We start from the raw sequence: 17,743 nt of genomic DNA, 5'->3' as shown, positions 1-17,743 counted from the left end.
ACGTTGGAGCAGACGCCGAGTATATTTGAGCCTATGTGATTGTACTGTATACATTCAAAAATACTAATAAATAGAACTATTTTTTGGTTTTCTAAAAAAAATACGTAGTCTCTTTTTCTTAAAAAGGCACTGCAGCCTCATTTTGATGTTTTTTTCTAAAAAAAAGGTGGTTTTGGGCTTCAATCGTCACTCGCAGCGTCATTTCCCCCATCTGTGGACGCCCTAGACTGCGCCGCCGCCGCCTTCTTCCCTGTAAGCGCCATGGCGGCCGCCCTCCACCACCGCCCCCGCTCGCGCTCGCCCCTGCAAGACGAGGATCTGCTCTCCGAGGTCCTCCTCCGCCTCCCGCCGCAGCCGTCCTCCCTCCCCCGCGCCTCCGCCGTCTGCAAGCGCTGGCGCCGCCTCGTATCCGACCCCGGCTTCCTCCGCCGCTACCGCCAACACCACCGCCGCAGCCCTCCGCTCCTCGGTTTCTTCCGCAGCGACTATCCAGGCATCTCCTACACGCCTGCCATGGAGGCCCCCGATCGTGTCCCCGCCGGGCGCTTCTCCTTGAATCTCAATGACAGGTACAGTATCCTCAGCTGCCGCCACGGCCTCGTGCTCATCTCCCACTCGTTGCGGAACCAGGTCCTGGTGTGGGACCCCGTCACCGGCGACCAGCACCGCGTTGCTGCTCCCCTAGGAATCGACATGGCCACTACCCTGATGGACGGCCAGGTGCTTCGCGCTGCCGCCGACGCCCAGCACTTCCAGGTGGTATTGGTAAACTACAAGAAGAAATATGCACGAGCGATCGCCGCCATTTACTCGTCGGAGACCGGTGTGTGGAGTAATCTCATCGAAACACCGGTTCCACGTGAGGCCATGGAATACGAAAGCATGCCCCCTGTGCTGGTCGGGGATTCTCTTTACATCTTGCTCCCTGGGGATAGTACAAGTGTAATTCTTGAGGTTGATTTGGATAGCCAGAGCCTAGCTGTGTTAGGTCTGCCAATGGATACCTTTGCCAAAGATCAATTCTTGATGGCTATGCGAGCAGAGGGTGGCGGGCTGGGCGTACTCTCCCTGACAGGATTCGCCGCCGAGTTATGGAAGAGGAATAAGGACTGTGATGGTGTTGCTTCATGGGTGCTAGGACGGACTTTTGAAATGGACAAGCTACTTCCCTTGAATTCAGAGCAGATAAGGCACACACCGATGGTAGCTTATGCTGAGGAAAATAATGTGGCTTTCTTGCGGACATTTGACAGTATCTTCATGGTCCAGCTTGAGTCATTGCAGTTCAGTAAACTTCCTGAAAACAGTAACTGTGATATCTGTTATCCATTAGAAAGTGTCTATGCTTCAGGTAATACCATGTCTTCAAACTCTGGTCATAACAAATTCATGTTGATTTTCGATAATTATTTGATGGAATATGCTGTTCACATTCTGTTGTGTTAAGCTAACCATTTTAAGTAGTGGCATATTACTTGTTTCTTTTGATCCTTGATGACCTCTTCAACATATGGCGAATTTGTTCTGTAGTGTTTCTGTTATGATACTTGACTGCTTGTGTGGTAGCATTATTTGATGGTCATGGTCTGAATTCACATATGTTACTGGTAGCCAATCTGCTAGTGTCCTTTATGCCTTTTATGTCATCACTTCATTGTTATCTTGTTTGTCAACAAATATGTAGCGATGAGTTTCTTATGTTATCAAAACATATTGTTATTCGTTGAACTATGTGCTTCAAGTCAGACATAGCAAACTGTCTTTATCATTTTATTATATGAATATCTATTGAATAAAATAATGAACACCGAGATTGGTAAATTCTTTCTGTAACAGTTGAACTAAATTTCATAGTTTGCCTTTGATATATAAGAATTGTATGTCGGTAGTGTTAGTGCTGTGGTGCAGGTCTTTCTCATGTTGAAAACAACTGCATCGGAATATTCTTTCAATTTGACAGGCTGTATGGTTTTGTTTTTCTTTGTAATGTTGTATCAGAACTCAGTTAGTTTTTTTCCAGATTACATTTGTGAGTTATGTAAATGTTGTGTTGATGCCTCCTTGTATCTCTTTAGCTTTCCGTCAGGTTATTTGACTTCTTATGATTGCAGAAACAAGCATTGGTGGTGGACATGATGGAGCTGATCAAAATATGCTGAATCAATGATATACTGGTTGAGCAGGAAAGCTTATCTTCTGAATGTATGTTGAGGTATCTGAAGTTCTGAACTGTTCTTTCAAAAACATGTATTTTTTCGCTTTTTACTGCCATTCTCAAGTACTAAATTGCAAGGGAGGGTTGTATGTTTTTCTCTACAATCTTTTGCTTAACTGTTTCCCACCTGGCCACTTCTCATCATCCCTTCCTCAGCAGCTCTCCATTCTCTTCCTCATGCCTTCACCCACTTACATTCTCTTTTATTTGCTGATGTTTTAAGCTCCTCTACTAGATATGCTCTTCGCTTGCCTCTCCCTTCCATCCAGCTGCCTTGCTTTCAGTTTACCTCCTCCTTAGTACTACCCAAGTCCCCTCTAGTAGTGCTGGTTTTTCTCCCTTCTAGCTCCTCAGATTACTGATGACTTGATACCCTTCCCCCTTTTGTGCAAAATTTTGTTCCTACTCGGTCATAGATTATGATGGTGTCATGTTAAGTGGTAGCAGAATGAAATACATCCTTTTTTATGATTCATAGTTTCGTTTTAATTTTACACATGCTACATTGCCTTTAATTAGTTTTTTGTTGTTATGGATCTATCAGGTTCTAGTGATTTATATATATCTGTCTGTGTAAGTGACTGACAACTAAAATTAACCTGATCATTTGGTCTATACTTCCTTCACTTATATGGGCTTTATACCCATGCCATTTCACATTGCTGCTTATTTTGGATCATTCTGATACCCAGTGAACTAATTATTGTAACAAATTCTGAAGAGAGCATGCCATCGTGCCATGCCGTACTACTGTTTATCGTTCCACTTGCAGTTAAGTATTGCAGATTTCTGGAAGGTTATTCTAGTATTAGGCAGTTTTCTTAAATATTGTCTCGGCACCTCTCATTGTTAGTTGCATATTCAATTGGCCGTTGTCTGCTGCAAACTATATGTATATATGCTTTGTGGTAGTTTAATTTCTTAAAATTGATCAGGGTTGATGTTTAACACTTTATATTAAACATATCATCAAAATGGCACGACGAATATTATCATTGGAAGTAGTGGTCAAATGTTGTGCAGAGTGAGAAAAAGACATCTATTCTTGACCGAAGTAAGTCTTCTGTCTGTTAATAAGGCGATGCATGATCCCTAGTTCAGGCTTCTACATCATGAATTTGATTAAATTCATCCATTAGTGACTAACTAGATGCTTCTGCATTTAAAAAGAAGAACGACAATGAGCTAGAAACAAAACTTTGAAATTTCTGATTTCCTACTCCATGAACCCCTTGTATGCCCACTGATCTTTTATCCTCTATTAGGACCAGATATAGCCAAAGATTGCCAATAAAGTAATAATAGAAGCCAAGGGTCACTACACTATAAATTACCTATTCTGTGTTTCTAATGTTGGTTTTGTAATGCTGAGATGATTCGTCTTTGGAGATCTCCACAATGGTGAAGCTAATGTTTACTATTTGAGTCATACAAAATCATCTGATAAAACTTTAATGGCATTTTCATGAATGAATGGCACACATTTGGTTTGACAGATGCTGTGATTGCCCTGCAGGTATCTAGAGTTACAATCTGGTGGCTGAGATGCAGAAGGGGCTTGTTTGCTGCAACCCGTGAGGAAAATTCACCCTCTATGTAGGATCCACTAGTCAGGCGTGAAGTCGGCTTATAGGAATTAATCGCTTATTTTGATCAACCTGGCTTGTTATCTACTTTCTGTAGTCAATTGACCAACTGGCATGAATACATAACAGGCTTGCTACAATTAATTAGTATGAACCTTTCAGCTGATCTTGCTTGCATTTTGTGTGTGTTCATATTCACTGTTTTCTTTTGATTGTGTTCCATATTGTATCAGGCAAGGACGAATTATGCGTAGAATTTCTGCTTATGCCCATTTAGCGTATTTGTATTTACCTGGTTCTGACTAGTGAATGTTGAGTTGTTTTGCTTTCCCTGAGATTCAGGGAGGGCTTCGGTGAGATTGCTAATGTTTAAGTGGATGGGATTGCTAAGGTTTGGAGTATGAAGTAAACATGTCACACTATGAGATTTGCAAAATTTCACAAGTGTTGTGCGGACGCGCAAAACACATTTTATTGAATATTGATTGGTTCCGCAATCACAGCCGTTCAACATCACGATCCCATGATCCAGAGGCTATTCAACTCTTTATTTTGAAGGTTACTTGGCATTAATTGCTGCCCCACGCCCCCACCTCTTGTTGCACTCAGCTATACAATCTGCAACACGTTGTGTATCTGCAAAAATGGCCAAGACGAGCACAAGATCCTCAGACCAGATGGTGATTCTTTGTATCAATAGAAAAAAAGAGAGCATGTATTGCATCGATGTTCAGGAGAATTCATCTATAAACGGAACGGAGCAAATGGAATGCAAGTAAGGTGTTCTGTTGGTCTTACAGGTTGGTGCCACCGACTGGTCACAGATGGAGTCCGTGCTGCATACCATGATGCATGTGGCGAGAGCATCCTTCTTCTCAACGCTGTCGCAGTTGCCGGCGCAGTCGACGTTGCAGAGCCACCAAGGGACGCTGTGCCTGCACCCGTCGTGGCACTGCTGGTAACAGTTGCAGAAGGACATGGCGGCCACCTGTTGCTTGGATGGCACTGACATGATGCACAGCGTGGCAATGGTGGGCGCCCTCTTCTTCACCTCCATCTCCTCTCCTTCCTCGCACGAGCTATGACAAGAGAATAGGAAGGGAATGTGGGAGTTTTCAGGTGACTGGTGGCTCTCTTAGTCAGTCAGATGTGTGGTCTCTTATATTGGAGTTCGGAGGGCAATATCAACGTTTGACCTGGATAATTTGTAGTGTAACGTAACAAAGTATTCCAGTATTTTCCAGCAAATCAAATGACCCACAAATTCAGGTTGGAGTGCCCTGTAGCCAATTTTCCAATGTATTAATTTCCTGAACGAGATGGTGCCTACTGCCACTTACTAGCAGGACACGAATTAATTTCCGTTGACAATATATCTGAAAATAACCTTGGATCTTACACGAATTAGACAAGCACATGCTGCTCATCTTTCTATTTTCCTTGTGAAGTGACCTGTTTTCTTTCTACATCAGCACAGGTCACGAATCTTTTTCTAATGTTGGTTTTCTCTAATATAATTCTGAGGTGATCTCACGCCGGAGCTTTTCACACAATTTACAAGATGGTTTAGCTAGTGCTTAGTGCTTACTGTTTGAGCCATACAATGTCTTCAGATATAATGTCAACGGTTTTCCATGAATGCCTTGTACAAATTGCTTTGACTGACGCCATGTGATTTCCCTGCAGGTATCTACAGTTACGTTCTGGTTTCCCGAGATGCAGATGTGCCTTGATAGCTTGCTTCAATTAGTTAGTACCATTCAATTGATCTCTTGTTTGCATTATGCATGTGTTCCTCTTTTCACCGTTTTCTTTTGTGTTCCTGTTGTACTATGTGGGGGGTATTCTGTGTCAGATTTCTACTTATGTCCCATTTTGTGTGTTTGTTTTTGGTGAATGTTTATCTGGTTCTGACCGGTGAATTTTGGATAATTTTGCTTTCGTTGAGATTCATGCAATGCTTGGATTAGTTTGCTAATATTTGAATTATTTTTGCATGTTAAGTCTTATGTTCCTTAATCCTCGCAAAAAGAAGATAAAGAATTTTGATGTTGTCATCTGTACAGAGGAAGGTAAAATCAAAATTAGCAGGGATTTTCCACATGAATCGATAACCGTCTTTATATTAAGATTCGCAAATTTTCTCACAAGCGTTGCAAGGAAGTAAAACACATCTTATTGATTGATGCAGCAATCACAGCTGCTCGACATCATATGATAGCATGATCGACCAGCCCTTAGCTTTTCAATGTTCCTTGTCTGGATCGGGACCAGGGGCGCCCCACACATTGTAGCACTCATCGAGAAAGAAAACAGAATGCAGTTCTGATTTACATACTAGTGTGCAAGTTATGCTATATTTAATCACCTCTATACAGCTTGGTATTTGCGAATGTAGCTCCAATGGAATAGTTCATGCCAGAAAAATAACCTGATTAGACAATTGCATGATGCTCATCATCTTTCTTTTGCCCAGACAACCCCTTATGAAGCTGCCTGTGCTGATGTAGAAAGAAAACCGAATGCAGCTTTCATACAATACTGTTTTATGGGATGGCACGCATACCAGTAAAAACTATTGTGTATATGTTTAATTACCTGCTGTTTAGTACTAGTAAGGGACAAATTGCAATTTTAAGTGCCTGGAGATGTGAAGTATCTGCATGGAAAGACATTCTTATGTCTTGTTTGCAACTATTCACTTTTATTAACAAAATTTGCATATATTCAGTAGTAATGCTACTGGGGTAGTTTTACTTTTTTTGAGATATGGTCATTGTTTAGGAAATTGGTAACTGGTAGCTGCTCGGTCGGCTTGGGAGTAACGATTAATCGAGGAATCAGCCTATTAACTGGATTAGTTGGTACATCATTAATCGGTAGATTAATAGGAACTTGCCAACATGTATCGACTTTTTTTATCTATTATACAATACTCTCATGTTCCCAGCTATGTAATATACCAAAATGTGTCAATGTTTGGTCGAATCCTAGCTACCGAGGAGCAAGAGGGGGATGGGAGGGGTTATCGGGCAAAATTTTGGGATCTGTTTGCCCACAAGTTAATGGGTCAGCAACGATTAATCGGCCTAACAATGGATTAATCGGTCTGACAGGCCAATTAATCACCCTCACAATTTAACACAATGATTAAGTGCTATTCGATTCAACCACCCTATGAGTAGCGATTAACTGGCCCATTAACTGATTAATCGGACAAGTTCTTGAACAGTGGATATGGTGAAGGCTTCGATGAGTTGCCTAATGTTTGAACGTGAATTCTTTCATATACGCGCATGCGTGCTTCAGTGTGTTGGGTGTGTGTGATTATTGTCCTTGTTAAAAGTCTATGTACAATGCAGCGACATGTTGTGTTTCTCGTATTTCAAGTGTGCTCATTTTCACTGATTTCTTTTGATTGAGTCCCATGTTTATGAGGGCTCTGCCTATGTTGTCTCAACATAGCTGGTCTCAAGCGGGTAAAGGAGGAGGGCTGTGATAGGCTTGGCGAGCCAACATCAAAACTTAGTCATTCTTATGGAGATGCAGCTACCCCAACTTGTTGTTGTTGAGTCCCATGTTGTATGAAGAGGGGAAATCCTGTGTCGAATGTCTGCTTATGTCCCATTTTGTGTGTTTGACCGATGAATTTGTCTAGTTCTATTCTGACTGATGAATTTCAAATTATCTTGCCTTTGTTGGGATTTACACAAGGCTTGGAAGACTTTGCTCATGTTTGAATTCTTTTACTTGTTATATGAACCTCATATGTCACTTCCACCTCACAAAAAGAAGATAAGACAATTTTGCTCTTGCAATCTGGACAGGGGAAGATAAAATGAAAGACACATCAAAACTAGCAGCTATTTGCCAAAGGCGTCATAACTGGCTTTATTATAACATTCACAAATTTTCTCACAAGTAGTGCACCGAAGTGAGATATATTTTTATTGCATTGGTGCATCATATGATCCGATGATCGAGCGATCCTGATCTTCAAGGTTCCTTGGCGGGACCATGGCCACCCCACATCTTCTCGCATGCATGGATACAATCCGGAGCGCAAGCTGCATATGCAAAATGGCAGTGCAAGCACAAGATCATGAGAACCAAATAACAGCAAAAGGAGCACACATATTTCATCAGTGTGCCTCTACGGACAGACCCACAAAGTAGGGTGGTAGGTCCTCTACTCCTCTTACCGGACGGCGCTGGTGACAGGCCGCAGATAGAGTCGGTGCAGCAGGCGACCATGCAGGTGACGACAGGGTCCTTGTTGTCATTGCAGCTGCCGCCGCACACGACCTTGCAGAGCATCGGGAAGGCGTTCTTGCACTCTAAGTAGCACTTTCGGTAGCAGTCGCAGGAGTGATCGAAGAACTGCTGACGGGATGGCCTTGGCAGCATGAGGAGCAGGAGCATGCACAGGGCGGCGATCACCGCCGCTCTCTTCTTCACCACCATCTCCCTCCTCGTGCAGGCAGTGAGAAGAGAAGAGAAAGAGAACTACTGTGGTGACTGGTGAGTGGTGACTGCTCGTTCAGCCAGTGTGAGCTCTTATATATCGGAGAACTACTGTGTGACTGTTCATCTCAATGGGGGCAATCTCGACATTTCCACGGATAATTTGTATTGTAGCCGAGCAAAGTATTTCAGTATTCTACAGCAAACTAAATGCGCCACAATTTCAGGTTCAGTGTCCTGTACCCGATTTTGTGAACGATAACTGAATGCATGCTGCCCACATCTTTCTTTTGCCCCAGACAAGCTCCATGAACTGATGTAGAAAGATAACTGAAAGCAGTTTCATGCAATGCTGTTTATATGGGAAATTACTATAAACGATTATTTTGTTTCCAACGCAGAAGAAGTTGATCAACCAGCCAATTCAAGAATTTGCATTGATGACAACTGGAAATTGGTTCGACCATATTTGTGACAGATATGTTTCCATTGCAACATACTGAAATTGTTTCGATCGTTCATGGCCAATGTTTTCGACAACAGCCAAAAGATGATTCCAACAAAACTAAAATTTGTATCAACCGAACATGAAAATATTGTAGGGTTAACATTTGTTTCAGATTAGATGAAATTTTGTCTTGAAAGGAAGAAGAGGATTTACTTTCGCCTATGTAGAACAAAATGGCTATATATTAAAACTAATGCAGCTTAGTATTTTAAGTGGAACACTAGAATCAGGTCTTACTTGTCACTGAATCTTACACCTCTGCCTCGAAAGCATCCGCCACCTGTTAGCTGATCAACATCCAGTGCTCTGTGCTCCTATTGTGCGGCCACTTTTTGCTTGAGCAAAAAGTACTTCTGTTTCGATTCATGCCCCCATCTTCTCTCCTGGGTAAATTGCTTCAGCAAGCGACTGTGCTTCCCCTCCCCTGCATTTCCACAATTCAACACGCACCTGATCAGGGCTCTCCGCCTCCTTTCCGTTGCTGCAAGCACACAAGTTTTTTTTTAATTTCCAACTTGTACAGCCTCGCATCAGGAACAAATGTGCACCATTCACTCCTGACACAGCGTGGCTCTTAATTTGAGGTACGCAAAATGTCTACTATTCCTATGTTTGAAATTATGCAAGATTCTATACTGTGCGACGTCCCTTATTTCGGTGTTCCAAAAGGAGACTTTACAGTTTATCTTTTGGCAAAAAAGAGGCATCTACGGCTCGACGACATTAAGAATGTGTTGTAACCATTTATGTCCTAATGTAATATCTAACACAGTTAATACTCACATGTCTCTAAAAGACTAAGATTTAACTAACAAACAAGGTGAGGAAGAGATGAAATTTGGTACAACTAAAGACTCAGGCATTCAGGTTTCAGTTGTTCCATGTGCACTAGATGCAGAACTGCGGAAGGGCCATAAACCAGTAGCCAGAACCGGTTGACCCTACGTTGGAACCAGATCATGTGAGTGATTGATCAATAGTAAATAGCTGTAGTTGCACGATTAAACATGTCCACTTCCCACTGGCATTAGGCGCATCCACGATGTTCACTTAACTAAACTAATAAAAGTTATCAAGTTTCTTGTCACTATTATTAATATATGACGTGCTTGCACGGAACTTGTGGTTTGGCTTAAACAAGTACAATACGTGCCTCCATGGAAATTAATGATTTCGGTAAACGATTCCAAAGTCAAACAGACGGAGAGCTCCTCCCCCCTCCCTCCCTCCCTCCCCGAGGCGCTCCCGCGGGCGCCCCCGGGAGGAACCCTAGCGCCGCCTCCCCCCGCCCCCCTCGCCCCGCCCTCCTCCCTCGCCGCCGCCGGGGGCGTCGCCGGCCTAAGGCCGCGTGGCGCTGGCGGCGGCGGGGCTGCTCCCTCCCGCGCACAGGTGGGGGCCGTCGCGGGGCGTCGCTCCTCTGCTCGGTGGTGGCGGCCATCGGGCCGGCCCTGCCCCTGCTCCCTCCCCTCCCCTGGCGTTCTGGTGGCCGGTGGCGCCGCCTCCTTCCTCTCCGGCGCAGCCCGTGGGGTTCCGGTGCCCTGGATCGTGCTGGTGGCGGATCTGGCCCCCGGCCCAGATCAGGTCGATGTGGTGGTTGGCGGTGGCAGTGGTGGCCGGCGGCCGTATTTAGGTGGTGGCGTTGCAGCTGGGGTCCGTCTACTCCGGTGGGGTGGGGGGGCTCCGGCTGGACCTGGCCAGGGCGCGGTGGCGCTGGTGCTGTGGTGGTGGTGGTGCGTGTCCGCTTTGCCGACGTCTGGTGAGCGGGCGGTGCGGGTTGGGGCAGCGGCCCGGCGTGTTTGTTGCTCTGGCTATGGGCGGCGGCGGCGTGGTGGGTCGGCTCTCTTGGTGTGGAGGCTACCATTCGTCGTGCCTGCATCATGGCAGCTCGGCGGGCCGGCTGGGATGGCGGCCGGCTTTCCGGCGTCGGCTTGTCTGTAGGCGGCCCGTTTCGACCTTCGGTCCTCTCCTCGTCGTCTAGTTGCTACCTTCGTCGAAGGTTCGGCCCTCCCCCGACAATGGTTCATCGCTCATCTCGCGCCCGGCAGCAAGACCGACCTCGTCTCGCGCCCGGCAGCAAGACCGACCTCGTCTCGCGCCCGGCAGCAGGACCGACCTCTTCTCGCACCCGGCAGCAGGACCGGCCTCGTCTCGCGCCCGGCGGCAGGACTATGCTCGTCTCGCGCCCGGCAGCAGGACCAAGCTCGTCTCGCGCCCGGTGCCCCGGACGGGTCGATGGAGGCCAGTTTTGGCCGACCTATTGGGTTTCGGCGTTGGGGGCAGCTCAGGGGTGCGAAAGGCGGCCCTTTCCGCCCGTATCTTTGGTTGGGGTTGCGGTGGGTCTCGAGCGAGGTGGTGTCAAGGTCTGGGATGCCGGGGTGGCGGCCCTGGTGGTGGTTCCGCGGTGCTCATGGGCAGAGCCCGTGGTTAGGTGCTGCCTGGAGGCCATGGTCGTGTGGGCGACGTGGTCGCTGGGGTGTGGCGTCCGGTGGTGGTGAGTGTTGGCCGGGGTGAAAACCTGATCTATCCGCGGATGGACCGGCGGCGGGGAAGCTCGTTCCCTTCTTGAAGGCGTCGTCGCGGCTCTCATTGCCCGTCATGTTGCTCCAGGGGAAACTCTGATCCTCGGGTCGGGCGGTGGCGGTGCTCTGGTGTCGTAACCTTCCTGAAGGCGCCGCCTTGGAGCACATGGTTCGTCATATGCGGCTTCATCTCTTCGCGGTGGCATGCTCACGGTTGAGGACTCCGGGTTCTCTTGTAGTACTAGGGGTAGTGTTGCTGCGCTCAGCGCCTTTGTTCCTGCCTTGGGTGCGTGCCGCGTGCGTGTGTTGTGCTGGCGTGCGTTTGTATCTGAGTTGTGCTCGGTCGGTGCTTTATATATAAAGCGGGGCGAAAGCCTTTTTGGGTAAAGGAATCTCCACGTCAAAATAATGGCTTTTGATTGCGCTCCAGCTCCATGTTCCACCGAAAATAATATGCTCTATTAGCATTTTAAAACTATATCATTATATAAAATCGATGCTTAAAGTCAATGGAGGTTTATATTGTGGTATCAAGGACTACAAGTCGCCTGCAAAGATCTTTCTTTAGTTGTGTTAGTCCTGACTCCTCCTTGTCCTTCCTGCTTCCTGTCCAGAGAACGAGATCCAAACCTCCTGTCCACAACAATGGCTGCTACTGCTGCACTAGTCTTTGCAGGGAAGTCGGTTGCAACCCCAGCCATCTCATTCATCGTGAACAAGGCATTCGGTTATCTCAGTGAGTGGTACAAGCCTAACGATCTAGAGGAGCTCAAGAATAATCTGTCAGAAAAGCTCACGGACATCCAAGCGGTGTACGATGTTGTTGATCATCAGGAGATCAGTGAGCAGAGCAATGGACTGGCTGAGTGGCTCTGGCGATTCCGCGATGCAGTCGAGGAGGCTGAGGATGCACTTGATGAGATGGACTACCACAAGCTTAAAGAAGAGGCAGAAGCCCACAGCCTAGGACAGGTGCGTAATCCGTTGACAAAGTTTTTCAAAGAACAGATTGTTGGCAAGGCTGCAAGGATGACTCCTGAGGGAAACATGGTAGAGAAGCTGAGGGAGGCCATAGAGAGGTTAGAAAGTGTTGCTAAAGATTTGGGTGGTTTCCTTCAGCTTTTATGCCGTGTTGATAATCTTGTCCTGCAAGATCGTGCTGAAAGAAGTGTATACCAGACTAGCTCCACTTTGGTGCCTATTGAGATATTTGGTCGTGACAGTGAGAAGAACCAGGTGATAAGGTGGTTGACTGATAATGTACATGATGATCCAGATACTGTTACTCAGGTACCGGTTTTTGCAATAATCGGAATTGGAGGTATAGGAAAGACAACCCTTGCTCAGATTGTCTGCGAAGAGTTGAAAGATTCAGCACACTTTGACTGTATTTTGTGGGTACATGTTTCTGATAATGTTTTCAGTTCAACAAGGATAATGAAGAAGATCTTGGAGGCAGTTACAAAAGAGAAGCCTAATGCTGATACTTTGGAAGCATTGCAACAGATTCTCAAGGACAAACTTGGCCTTAATAAAGTTCTGCTTATTCTGGATGATGTTTGGGAAGATAGCAAAATGATTGAATGGGAAACATTAATGGCTCCTTTGCGGAGTATCCAGAGAGGAAGCAAGATTCTGCTGACAACCCGAATGAGATCTGTGGCAGATATGGTTACACGTGTCATGAGAAGTAGAAAGGATTATTTGCATTTAAATGGATTAAATGAAGATGAAAATTTTATGCTCTTCAAGAAGTATGCATTTGATGGTTTGAATTCAGAAGATTATGCACATCTCTTGCCAATTGCTGAAAAAATAGCAAAAAAGTTTCATGGCTGTCCTTTGGTAACAAAGATTGCAGGTGGCCATCTACAGAACAACATAAGTGATCAGCATTGGGAAGGCTTGCACAGACAATTAGAACATTTAGAAGGAAGCACTGATGTTATCATCACAACTGTTCTTCGATCGAGCTACCATCACCTACCTGAGCACTTGCAGCTTTGTTTTAGATACTGTAGTATATTTCCAAAAAATCACAAGTTTAAGAAGGTAGACATAGTGAAAATGTGGATGGGTTCAGGACTGATCCTACAAACAGAAGGTGGAACTGAAAGGCCAGAAGACATGGGAGGAAGATACTTTGTGCAGTTGGCAAGAAAGTCATTCTTTACTTTTGTGCCAACAGTAAATCCTTACCAGAAATACAGCACAGAGTACTATGTCATGCATGATTTATTGCATGAGTTGGCACGTAATGTCTCTACCGGTGAATGCCTAAGACTTGAATCCGGTGGTTTTCTGCATCATAAGTGTACAGTTAGACACTTATGGATAGCAAACTTCAGCAAGTTATCATGTGAGGAGATCAAGGCCATTTCCTGCTTTAAGAGTTTGCGTACACTCGTCATGGAAGATTCTTATCATGTCAGCACTGGTCATGTATATGCACTGGAGGAAGTTATAGAAAAACTTAAGTGCTTACGGTTATTGAGCTTAAAAGGGGTAACCAAGTTCTGTTTCCCAAAAGAAGTTGCTAATAAGCACCTTCGTTATATCTCTTTCTCTACGATTGAGAAAATACATGGACTTTCTAAGCTCTATCATTTACAAGTACTTATTGCAGCGAAAAGAATAGGTACAGCATCAGAACAAGTGGAGAATATGGAAAACCTGTTTCACCTGCGGTATGTGTCCTATGGTACTAATGGATTTGGTCAGTGTCCTGTTGGCAGATTAACTTCACTTCAAGAATTGTATAACTTCAGTATTCAGTCAAAGGAAGGTTACCGAATAAGTTCATTGATGAATTTAACAAGCCTTTGCAAGCTACGACTGTGCAACCTTGAGAATGTTGAAAGGCATGAAGAGGTTATAGAGGCCAAGATAAATGAGAAATCCTATCTTAGGTCACTGTCACTTAACTGGTCTGAAACTAATGATGCTCTGAAGGAAGACAATCTGGTTCTTGATATACTTGAGCCACATGCTCGTCTTGAAAATCTTGAAATTACAGGATACAGTGGTGTCCGATTCCCACCTTGGATAAACCATCCCCCTCTGGTCAATATGGTATCACTTGAGCTGAGACAGTGCAAAAATTGGGTGTGCCTTCCATCTCTTGGAAATCTACAGCTACTCAAGCATCTCGAATTGCAAAACCTTACTGGATTGAAACAGATTGGACAATCATCTGGTGATTCCTTGCCTCAAAATCTGAAAACCCTAGTGGTGGAAGGATGCCAGGGATTAAGAAAACTGCCACTTCTACCTCTGACTTTGATGCAGCTGGAAATAAATAATGTTGGATTGGACATCCTCCCGAGAATAGTTGTCCACCATGGTAACATTGGTTCTGAGGCCATGCCACCCAAGCTAGTATCAGTCATCATCAGCAATTGTTCAAATTTGACTACGTTGGCAGAGAGCTTTCTACTGCAGGAGCACTATATCTGCACTCTTCAGATCCTAAAGATTGTTGACTGTAAAAAGTTAATCCATGCTCCTTTATCATTTGGGAGCATGAATGACCTTACAGAATTTCGCATTGGGAGCTGTTATTCATTGAGAATGATGGAGAGGGTTGATGGTGGACTACTCCCTTGCACGCTTAAAGAACTCTCTATGGTGCAGTGTGGTGACCTCCAACTTCCTCTGCTGAATTCACTGGTTGGTCTGTCTAATCTTACGTCACTGAGTTTGTGCAACTGCTCCAGGGTGAAGTCTCTTCCATCATCAGAGGTGTTCCGGAGTCTCACAGCACTGCGGGAAATGGTTATCATGAACTGCATTTTCTTGTCATCCTTGGGTGGGCTTGGAGCTCTTTCATATCTCAGTTGGCTAGAAATTACAGACTGTGACCAACTTCTGGTGGCAGCACAATCAGGTGAAATGAATGGACATTCATTGGTTGAGGTCTCCTTGAAGGTCTACTCGCTCTGGATCCAAACCCCTTCCATGTTGCATATGGAGCCACTGAGTAGATTGTGTAACACAAAAAACTTGATTATCTCCGTTGGCTGTGGCACAATATCTCAGCAATGGATGAGACAAAATAGAAGGTCCCTTGAGTCCCTGGAGATACTGAAGCCAGAGATTATGTTATGGCTAGAAGGTTTTCACTCTCTCAAGAAACTGGAGTTTGATGTGGTTCCCTGTCGCCTCCCGTTTCCCTATCTGCCCTCTTCGCTGCAGTCTTTCATTATCAGAGAATGTGATCCAGAGGTGGCGGAAAGCTGGAAAAAGAAAGAGAGCTCTGAATGGAACAAGATTTCCCGCATCGGTCATGTCAGAATAGGTATGCCCCACTTCTCATCGGTCATCTTGTCTCTCACTCACTTCTTCCATCTCATCATCTCCTGCAATCTACTGTCGGTTTGTCAGACTGAGAGACGTTATTCCTATCTTAAGTACTGTTTCCATGCGTTAACCAGAATTATCTCCTGTCAGTTTGTGATCTGGGCATCCATTTAACTATGTGTCAATTTTGCAGGAGACGCAAACTACTATTTGGGTCAGGAGAGACGTGTTACAAATTTGGTAAACACGGCTACCCATTTTGATAGCTGTGGTTCTCTACGAGGAAAGAGAACTAAAAGGTACCCTGCCATTTGTTTGTAGTCAACGGAGTACATGTCATTTCTTGCTTCTATGTTATAAATCTACAGAATTGTGCTGTACTTACAGGTAAATTCTAAGCTGTTATTTCCACTGCCTGAAAATTCAAGAAAGAAATCACGGAAAGCGACGTCCTCTCATCTTCGTGCTGCAAGTACAACTGGAGGGAGAAGAAGTAACTACGTCGTTCTGCTCTGTTCCCAAATGCTCTGTTCCACTGTTGGCCCCTCCCCTCTCATCTCAGGCTAGCCGCCAGCCGGCGAGAAGGTTGGTGTGGGTCCCATACTCCCACGACTGTACAAATGTAGTTAGGATCTATAGTACTTTCTAGTAGGACGGGTTTTCTTTTCCCATGTTGTTTTGGGGTCGACCCCATTGTAGAACTAGCTGACTATGTCATCTGACCGCCCTCTCTTGTAACAGCCTAGCTTAGCCTCTAGGATTTTGTCCATACTGAAAGTTATTTGTGTGCTATATAATGCTATCGATATCATCAAACATTTGTTCGATATGAGGTCTATACAATTGTATGGCAGCATATATGATTGGACAGAAAATGCGAAAAGCGGAATCTAGGATACATAGCGGAATCTAGTAGATACACAGCGGAATCTAGGATTTCCTGGCATTATTTGATTTCGCCTTGATTGGGAAGTAGGGGTCGTCAAAATAAAAAATGAGAAGCCTTGTGCACATAAACGCAAACACCTGGTGGTCACGAATTTTAGACAGCAATGTATTGCAACTGGAGGGAGAAGAAGTAACCACGTGGTTCTGCTCTGTTCCCAAATGCTCTGTTCCACTGTTTGGCCCCTCCCCTCTCATCTCAGGCTAGCCGCCGGCGACAAGGTTGGTGTGGGTCTCGTACTCCCACGACTGTACAAATGTAGTTAGGATCTATAGTACTTTCTAGTAGGACGGGTTTTCTTTTCCCATGTTGTTTTGGGGTCGACCCCATTGTAGAACTAGCTGACTATGTCATCTGACCGCCCTCTCTTGTAACAGCCTAGCTTAGCCTCTAGGATTTTGTCCATACTGAAAGTTATTTGTGTGCTATATAATGCTATCGATATCATCAAACATTTGTTCGATATGAGGTCTATACAATTGTATGGCAGCATATATGATTGGACAGAAAATGCGAAAAGCGGAATCTAGGATACATAGCGGAATCTAGTAGATACACAGCGGAATCTAGGATTTCCTGGCATTATTTGATTTCGCCTTGATTGGGAAGTAGGGGTCGTCAAAATAAAAAATGAGAAGCCTTGTGCACATAAACGCAAACACCTGGTGGTCACGAATTTTAGACAGCAATGTATTGCAACTGGAGGGAGAAGAAGTAACCACGTGGTTCTGCTCTGTTCCCAAATGCTCTGTTCCACTGTTTGGCCCCTCCCCTCTCATCTCAGGCTAGCCGCCGGCGACAAGGTTGGTGTGGGTCTCGTACTCCCACGACTGTACAAATGTAGTTAGGATCTATAGTACTTTCTAGTAGGACGGGTTTTCTTTTCCCATGTTGTTTTGGGGTCGACCCCATTGTAGAACTAGCTGACTATGTCATCTGACCGCCCTCTCTTGTAACAGCCTAGCTTAGCCTCTAGGATTTTGTCCATACTGAAAGTTATTTGTGTGCTATATAATGCTATCGATATCATCAAACATTTGTTCGATATGAGGTCTATACAATTGTATGGCAGCATATATGATTGGACAGAAAATGCGAAAAGCGGAATCTAGGATACACAGCGGAATCTAGTAGATACACAGCGGAATCTAGGATTTCCTGGCATTATTTGATTTCGCCTTGATTGGGAAGTAGGGGTCGTCAAAA

General features: G+C 45.0%; 4 protein-coding genes across 4 annotated transcripts; 2 read left to right on the top strand and 2 right to left on the bottom strand.

Annotated features, from left to right (window-relative positions):
- The first annotated feature begins 183 nt into the window (after positions 1 to 183).
- Positions 184 to 3,967, top strand: LOC123140928 (uncharacterized). Its single transcript, XM_044560192.1, has 3 exons — positions 184 to 1,351; positions 2,112 to 2,212; positions 3,732 to 3,967. The coding sequence occupies exons 1-2, from the start codon at positions 262 to 264 to the stop codon at positions 2,165 to 2,167; spliced, it is 1,146 nt and encodes a 381-aa protein (XP_044416127.1). The 5' UTR covers positions 184 to 261; the 3' UTR covers positions 2,168 to 2,212; positions 3,732 to 3,967.
- Positions 3,968 to 4,360: 393 nt separating this feature from the next.
- LOC123142381 (uncharacterized) lies at positions 4,361 to 4,858 on the bottom strand. The gene is made up of 2 exons (XM_044561320.1): positions 4,600 to 4,858; positions 4,361 to 4,437 (listed from the first exon to the last, which is right to left on the bottom strand). The coding sequence occupies exons 1-2, from the start codon at positions 4,856 to 4,858 to the stop codon at positions 4,361 to 4,363; spliced, it is 336 nt and encodes a 111-aa protein (XP_044417255.1).
- Positions 4,859 to 7,526: 2,668 nt separating this feature from the next.
- LOC123141127 (uncharacterized) lies at positions 7,527 to 8,314 on the bottom strand. The gene is made up of 2 exons (XM_044560353.1): positions 8,004 to 8,314; positions 7,527 to 7,868 (listed from the first exon to the last, which is right to left on the bottom strand). The coding sequence occupies exons 1-2, from the start codon at positions 8,263 to 8,265 to the stop codon at positions 7,798 to 7,800; spliced, it is 333 nt and encodes a 110-aa protein (XP_044416288.1). The 5' UTR covers positions 8,266 to 8,314; the 3' UTR covers positions 7,527 to 7,797.
- A 3,623-nt stretch (positions 8,315 to 11,937) lies between these two features.
- Positions 11,938 to 15,989, top strand: LOC123142380 (putative disease resistance protein RGA4). The gene is made up of 6 exons (XM_044561319.1): positions 11,938 to 12,264; positions 12,301 to 12,963; positions 13,045 to 15,152; positions 15,713 to 15,771; positions 15,858 to 15,890; positions 15,979 to 15,989. The coding sequence occupies exons 1-6, from the start codon at positions 11,938 to 11,940 to the stop codon at positions 15,987 to 15,989; spliced, it is 3,201 nt and encodes a 1,066-aa protein (XP_044417254.1).
- The last annotated feature ends 1,754 nt before the right edge of the window (positions 15,990 to 17,743 follow it).

This window comes from Triticum aestivum, chromosome 6D (assembly GCF_018294505.1).
Source record: "Triticum aestivum cultivar Chinese Spring chromosome 6D, IWGSC CS RefSeq v2.1, whole genome shotgun sequence".
Lineage (NCBI taxonomy): Eukaryota > Viridiplantae > Streptophyta > Magnoliopsida > Poales > Poaceae > Triticum > Triticum aestivum.
This window is presented reverse-complemented; position numbering and strand designations above follow the sequence as displayed.

Coding starts and splice junctions, on each gene's coding strand:
- LOC123140928 (XM_044560192.1), top strand. CDS start 262: ATGGCGGCCGCCCTCCACCACCGCCCCCGCTCGCGCTCGCCCCTGCAA. Junction 1,352..2,111: donor AGAAAGTGTCTATGCTTCAG/GTAATACCATGT, acceptor TTATGATTGCAG/AAACAAGCATTGGTGGTGGA.
- LOC123141127 (XM_044560353.1), bottom strand. CDS start 8,265: ATGGTGGTGAAGAAGAGAGCGGCGGTGATCGCCGCCCTGTGCATGCTC. Junction 7,869..8,003: donor CCTGTCACCAGCGCCGTCCG/GTAAGAGGAGTA, acceptor TTGCATATGCAG/CTTGCGCTCCGGATTGTATC.
- LOC123142380 (XM_044561319.1), top strand. CDS start 11,938: ATGGCTGCTACTGCTGCACTAGTCTTTGCAGGGAAGTCGGTTGCAACC. Junction 12,964..13,044: donor TGAGATCTGTGGCAGATATG/GTTACACGTGTC, acceptor ATGCTCTTCAAG/AAGTATGCATTTGATGGTTT. Junction 15,153..15,712: donor CTAGAAATTACAGACTGTGA/CCAACTTCTGGT, acceptor AGTACTGTTTCC/ATGCGTTAACCAGAATTATC.
- LOC123142381 (XM_044561320.1), bottom strand. CDS start 4,858: ATGGAGGTGAAGAAGAGGGCGCCCACCATTGCCACGCTGTGCATCATG. Junction 4,438..4,599: donor CCAGTCGGTGGCACCAACCT/GTAAGACCAACA, acceptor CCATTTTTGCAG/ATACACAACGTGTTGCAGAT.